At 64.6% G+C, this 6,577-nt stretch overlaps 1 protein-coding gene across 1 annotated transcript; it reads left to right on the forward strand.

Moving 5' to 3' along the window:
- Positions 1–9: 9 nt before the first annotated feature.
- On the forward strand, positions 10–6,184 carry ACY1 (aminoacylase 1). The gene is made up of 15 exons (XM_069812378.1): positions 10–337; positions 1,526–1,663; positions 2,294–2,358; positions 2,861–2,965; positions 3,082–3,176; positions 3,367–3,443; positions 3,696–3,785; positions 4,031–4,087; positions 4,199–4,272; positions 4,374–4,423; positions 4,619–4,763; positions 4,846–4,914; positions 5,009–5,088; positions 5,367–5,427; positions 5,568–6,184. The coding sequence occupies exons 1-15, from the start codon at positions 25–27 to the stop codon at positions 5,730–5,732; spliced, it is 1,584 nt and encodes a 527-aa protein (XP_069668479.1). The 5' UTR covers positions 10–24; the 3' UTR covers positions 5,733–6,184.
- The last annotated feature ends 393 nt before the right edge of the window (positions 6,185–6,577 follow it).

The raw sequence follows: 6,577 nt of genomic DNA on the forward strand, positions 1-6,577 counted from the left end.
ACTGATGCTGCTCTTGGTTTCTGCATGTGTCCCCAAGCGCCGCGGGGCTCTCCGGGGCTCCGGCCCCATCTCTCTGCCTCTAGCGTGGGGCAGGAGGGTGCCCGGCCCACCCCCTGCCTGCCGCCTGCCCACCTTCCCCTTGCCTTACCCCCCAGCCCCGGCTTTCAGCCCATCCGGTGCCCCCCGTTCCTCCCTTGCCCGCCCCCTGCCCGCTTCCTGCCCGCTGCCGGCTGCGGGGCGGGCCGGGGCGGAGCGGAGCGGGGTCGAGCGGGCGGAGCGGGGCCGGGCCGGGCCGGGCCGGGCAGGCGCCGGCGGCGGCGGCGGCAGCAGCGCGGAGGTAGGGCCGGGGCGGGCGGGGGTCCGGGGAGCGGGGTCGGGCCAGCAGCGCCCGGCAGCCTGCGGGGGGCTGCCCCGGTGGCTTCGTTCCCCCCCCCCCCAAGCCCGCCCCACTCGCCATGGTACCCTGCACCCCCCCCCCGTACCCCCTTGCATCCTTAACCACGGTACCCTGCACCCCCCGTGCCCCCTTGCACCCCTCCTCTACCCTCCTGCACCCCTAACCACGGTACTCTGCATCCCCCTGCACCCCTAACCACGGTACCCTGCACCCTGTGCTCCTAACCATGGCATCCTGCCCCTTGTTTCCCCACCCCCTAACCACAGTACCCCTGGACCCCTACCCACATACCCTGCACTCCCCACAACTCTAACCATGGTGCCCCTGCACCCCAGCTGCAGTACCCCTGCATCCCCCTGCACCCCTCTCATAGACTCTGCACCCCCTACTCCCATACCCCCCTAGTATTGCCCTTCGCCCGTCCTGCTGCACCCCCATGTGCCCCTAAGCACCCCACATCCTCCTGCTCCTCCGGCCACCCAGCACCCCTCAAACACCCAGTAGCCTGTCACCCTCCTGTAGCCCCCCTCAGCTCCTCTGTCCTCTGTAAGCACTTGATTCCCCTTCACCATCCCCATTTCCCTGCACCCCCCGCGCCTTTCCCTGCACCTCTCCTGCTCCCCCTAAGTAGGCAGTGTCCCCCTTTCCTTACCTGCACCCCCCTACAGCAGCATCCTGCCTTCCCTGCCTGCATTCCCCCAGCACCCCCGGGACCTCTAATCACTGGCTAACCCTGACTACTGTGTGCCACTCTCCCATACACCCTTCTTCCTGCCATAACACCCTTCCCCAGCTTGTTGCCTCCCTCTCTTCCCTGCTAGCCCTCTATGCCCCAGCTAGCCCTTCCCTGGATCTCACCCCATACCTGGGCATCACAGTGTGCCCTGGCACCATGTTTGGGGCAGGAACGTGCACTTTGGGGGGACGATGAAAGGATGGCATGGAGGGCACACCCCATCCTGCCCCCGTACCCAAGTGGGGGGAAATTCTCCCATGGTGGCGGCGACCCAGGACTCACACCAAGGAGACCTTTGCCCCGTCCCACTTCAGTTTCTGTGACGACCGAGCTTGCCGGCGGACTTTGGAGGGGCCGGTGGGTGATTAACCATCTCGCCACTCTTCCCCCAGAGCTTTGCAGCCCTGGTCCCCCGCCTGACATGGCACCTGGGAAGCCCGGGAAGAGCACGGGGGCCTCAGAGGACCCCTCGGTTACACTTTTCCGGGAGTACCTGAGGATCGACACTGTCCACCCCAAACCTGACTATGGTGAGGATGGGGGGGCCAGGTCGGGGAGCTGTGCAGGGATCTGGCAATGCGGCTTTGCAGCTCTGGTCTTTGGACCCAGGTGCCTGAGTCCTGTGCCAGGGCTGTTTGATTGTGGTGTTAAGGAGCGAACACCTTTGTGCCTTATCTCTGCTGGCGCCTTCGGTTGGGGCAGGGACGTCTCGAGTGCACCCAGAGCTGCTGTTTGCTTCCTCCAGCCCTGTGCCCCAGGGTCCCCCCTTTCCACGCTGCCCTGGCTCTGGGACGGATGCTTGTGATAATTGCCTGTAGATCTCCTTCCATTAACCTTTCCATCCTCCCACCAAAGTACATCAAGATTTTTTTATTGGTGAGGAACTCTGAAAACTCCTATGGAGGACTGCCCCCCCTGAACTTGCCCGCTTCAGTTTTTATTTTTTCACATTCCCCTAGTCCTCACCCCAAAGGGATGGTGATGAGCTGCTCCTGTCCCCGCTCCCGGCCACCTTGTGCCCAGGACCTCCATCACCTGCCCTCTCTGGTCACCCCTTTGCTTGGCCTGGGAGCCCCAGAGAGCCTTGGGGTCCCTGGGGGGTTGCAGTGAGAAGGGAGAGAGATCCCAGCGTAACTTTGGGCATCCCCGCTCCTCCCCAGATGCTGCTGTCCGGTTTCTGGAGCGTGTTGGCACCGACCTGGGCTTGGCCTGCCAGAAAGTGGAGGTGAGCAAGGCAAGGAGCAAACCCCAGTCCATCCATCCATCTGCGCCCGGGACCTTAGTGACTGGGCTGTTCCCCTGTCCGCCACACCGGAGCTGGGCAGGAGTGAATCACCTCTGCCTGTAATCCTCTGCTAACCTGAGCCCTTCCTTAAGCCTGTATTCCAGCTAGTCCCCGCTGACCTTTGCAGCCGCCTGTGCTATGATTAGCAGGGTCACGTTGGCTCGGGACGTCCTTCCTGCTGGGCACTGGCTGTCCCAGGGGACTCCTGGGTTCGTCTCCCCTCCTCTATCTGAATTGCAGCCAGGAGCTCGCACCCAGCTCTGTATGGCTCCTGGGGGTGTAGGCATACCTGCTCCCGCTGCCTGTCCTCTCCCAGCAGAGAAAGGGGTGACCGTCAGGTGGCATCAAGAAACTTTTCACAGGCTTTTTGGCTCCAGCCTGCGGGTTCCAGCTCCTCTGTCCCCAGCTGGGACCCTAGTGACATCCTGCCCTCGCCCCACAGGTGTGCCAGGGCCGTGTGGTGCTGATCCTGACCTGGCAGGGCACGAACCCCCGCCTGCGCTCCATCCTCCTCAACTCCCACACCGACGTCGTGCCTGTCTTTGAGGTGCTGGGACAGGGCGAGGGGTGGGATGGGCATGGTGGGGAGGACTGGGGGTGGCAGGCGAACGGAAGCTGGTGCCCACCGTGCCCCTCTGCCGTCACGGCCGCTGTTCCCCACAGGAGCACTGGACCTACCCACCTTTTGAGGCTGTTAAGGACTCACAAGGCAACATCTATGCCCGGGGTACCCAGGACATGAAGTGTGTCTCCATCCAGTGAGTGGAGGGCTCTGTGCCCACTGGGCAGGCACGGTATGGGGATGCCTCTGAGTGATGCAGGACAGGATGCCACCATCCCCTAGGGTCTCTGGGGTTGAGGATGCCACCGCCTGACCCACTCTGGGGTGGCTTGGAGCACACCAGCCCCTCTCCTCTGTGATGCCAAGGCACCACCTTCTCCCCACAGGTACCTTGAGGCCATCCGGAGGCTGAAGGCAGAGGGAAAGTGTTTTGCCCGCACCATCCACCTCACCTTTGTGCCTGGTGAGTCCCCAGGGTGTCCCCTCTCAGGGGGACAGGAGGGGCTGGCAGCTGGGTGATGCTCTGGAGTTCCCCGCGGCGTGGCAGCCGGGCACAACCCCGCCAGCCTCTCCAGAATTTGAGCTCCCCTAGCTTGAGGCTGGAGGGGTTTCCATGTCTGAGGACATCAGGTGTGCTGGTGTGGAAGGAGGACCTGGGGATGGTGGGCTGGGGGATGCCCCGGTTCCTTCCTCCATGCCAGGCTCTCCCCCACAGATGAGGAGGTGGGCGGACACAAGGGCATGGAGATGTTCGTGCAGCGCCCCGAGTTCAGAGCGCTCAACGTGGGCTTTGCCCTGGACGAGGGTGAGTTGGTGGCACGGCTGGCACAGGGACATGTCTCCTCTTGGCATGCACCCCTCTGCCTGTTGGCATCAACCCCCAGGCACTGGCACCTGGCATGGCTTCCAGGGACCCTCTTGGGGACTTGTTCCCCAGGGCAGTGACCCACACGGTGCCAGCCTGGAGGGGAAATGCTGCCAGGGCAGAGCAGAGGGGGGCACATCATGGCATCCCTGTGCCCTGCTGACCCCCATCTGTGCCCGCTGCAGGCCTGGCCAGCCCATCTGACACGTTCAGCGTCTTCTACGGCGAGAAGAGCCCATGGTGTGAGTAACCGTGTGCCCACCGCTCCGTCCCTGGCTCTGCCAGGTGTTGGGGCACCGGTGCTGCCCTGGGGCAGCCTCCCTCAACGCCACCCTCTCCCTCCACTGCCACAGGGATAAAGGTGAAGTGCATGGGTAGCCCTGGGCATGGGTCCCGCTTCATCAGCAACACGGCGGCCGAGAAGATGGTAAGAGAGGGGGTACATCCTGCACAGCCCCCCGCCTGTCCTGGAGCTGCCAGGCACCTGCCCGCAGGCCTGGTCCTCACCTGCTGCCCTTCCCTCCCCAGCACAAAGTCATCACCTCCTTCCTGGCCTTCAGGGAGAGCGAGAAGCAGAGGTAGGAGACGGGCAGCGGGATAGCTGTGGCTTCAGTTCGGTCCATGGAGGGGGTCCTTGGGATCCCAAGCCAGGCTCTGATCCGGCGCCGCCACCCCGTGCCTCAGTTTCCCCATTTGGGGGTGGTGGCAGGGTGGGGGAGCGCTTCCCCTCCTCCCTGGGTGGCAGAGGGTGACTCTCCCTTGCGTCCCCCGAGGCTCAAGTCCGACTCAAGCCTGACTCTAGGGGACGTCACCTCGCTCAACCTGACCATGCTGGAGGGGGGCGTCTCCTTCAACGTGGTGCCTTCCGAGATGGCGGCCAGCTTCGACATCCGCATCCCACCCACTGTGGACCTGAAGGTGGGCACCACGCCGGACCCACCTGGGAGGGGAGCGGGTTGGGGGTAGCCCGCTCACACCCCTCCTCTGGTCTCTGCCTCAGGCCTTTGAGGAGCAGGTGGCTGCGTGGTGCCGTGGTGCTGGGGACGGCGTCACCTATGAGTTTCACCAGGTGAGGGGTCTTGGCCACTCAGGCGCATCGTGCTGGTCCTTCCCCTGCCGCGTGTCCACCTCCCCACCCCTCACCTGCCCTCTCCCTCTCTCAGAAATGCATGGACCAACATGTCACCTCCACCGACGAGTCGGACCCGTGGTGGAAAGCCTTCAGCGGGGTCTGCAGGGACATGTGAGTAGTGTCCCCAGGAAGGGCAGGACCCTAGTGGGGACATCCTGTGGTGGGAGCTGGGGGATCCCCTGGGGTTTCTGGTGTCATGGCAGGGGTTGGGAGGAGATGCTTCATGCCATGCCGGGGCATCTCCCCGTGCACCCCCGAAAGGAATGGGACTGAGCATCCTGCAGGGCTGAGGGACCTTCCCAGTGCATTCTCTTTGCCTGCAGGGTGGCAGGGGGACAGGGGACCCGGCTGCCCCTGTGCCCATGCTGACACAGAGTCTCGCTTGTCAGGAAGCTGCAGCTCAAGCTTGAGATCTTCCCGGCTGCCACCGACAGTCGCTACATCCGAGCGGTGAGTGCGATGCCAGCCCACCCGTTGGTTCCCCGACCTGGGGTGAGACCTGCAGCCCCAAGCAGGAGCCGTGCTTGGGCAGAGGGGGGCACCCAGTGCCCATCCCAGTCCCGGCCTCACCCTGTATCCCCCATCTCCAGGCAGGACACCCCGCTATCGGCTTCTCGCCCATGAACCGTACCCCGGTGCTGCTCCACGACCACAACGAGTTCCTCAACGAGCAAGTCTTCCTGCGGGGCATCGACATCTACGCCCGCCTCCTGCCCGCCCTGGCATCGGTGCCCCCGCTGCCTGCTGAGGGCTGAGCGCCGCGGCGAGGGGCAGGACGGGGGGGTGCTAAGTAGCGGGACGCAAGGCTTTGAAAAGGGGGCAGAGGGTGGGTGCAGTAAATGCCTGCCAGCGTGCCGGGGACCCAGCTGACATCGTGCCAGGTTGGTTGTGCTCAGTGTCCTGTGTGTTGGCTGTGCCGAGTGTCCTGGCTGTGCCCTCGAAATCTGGGTCCTAGCCACCCCCCTGGGAGTTGCGTCCCCCTTGCCTGGGTGCCAGCAGAGCCTTTCCCAGTGCCAGTGGTGCTTCCCCTGTCCCTGTGCCACCTCTGGCTGTGCTGGCTGTGGGGTAACGGGCTGGCCGGTGCCCCGCTCTGCCTGCCTGTGCCCCGTCCTGCCTCCCTGCACAGCCCTCCCCGCCTGCCGGGGGAGCTGGGACCAGTGCCGCCTGTCCTCCCCATGCAAGTCAATAAATCTCCTTGGTAAGCATGGCCAGGAGCAGGGGGGTTTGTCTGTCTGTGGCGCTGCCCCTGGGGCTGCAGGGAGCCCAGGCACTGTGGATTTCCTCAGCTCCCCACTCCCCGGGGTTCATCAGGCTGGGGGATGGTGCTGTGGGCAGAATCCTGCTCGGGCAGGCTGTGGGGCTGCTCCTCGGGAGCCTCTGCTCCAGATCAGCCTTGGGGTGCTGGGCGAGCAGGAGCAGCCAGCGGTGCTCGGGTGTATCCTGCTCCCTCCCTCCCATCAGCTCCTGGCATGGTGCTGCTCCCCCAAACCCTCGGGTCCAGGCAGTCAGCGTGCGGGTCCAGGCAGGCAGCCTCCGCTTATCTGCCAGAGCTGCCTGTGGGCTGCATCTCCTCCTTGCTCTTACCTGCCCTGCACAGCTC

This window comes from Haliaeetus albicilla, chromosome 24 (genome assembly GCF_947461875.1).
Source record: "Haliaeetus albicilla chromosome 24, bHalAlb1.1, whole genome shotgun sequence".
Classification (NCBI taxonomy): domain Eukaryota; kingdom Metazoa; phylum Chordata; class Aves; order Accipitriformes; family Accipitridae; genus Haliaeetus; species Haliaeetus albicilla.

What these genes read in the sequence shown, in the direction of transcription:
- ACY1 (XM_069812378.1), top strand. Translation starts at nt 25, where the DNA reads ATGTGTCCCCAAGCGCCGCGGGGCTCTCCGGGGCTCCGGCCCCATCTC. An exon ending in CCACCCCAAACCTGACTATG is followed by an intron (nt 1,664 to 2,293) that starts GTGAGGATGGGG and finishes GCTCCTCCCCAG; the next exon opens with ATGCTGCTGTCCGGTTTCTG. An exon ending in CCACCTCACCTTTGTGCCTG is followed by an intron (nt 3,444 to 3,695) that starts GTGAGTCCCCAG and finishes TCTCCCCCACAG; the next exon opens with ATGAGGAGGTGGGCGGACAC.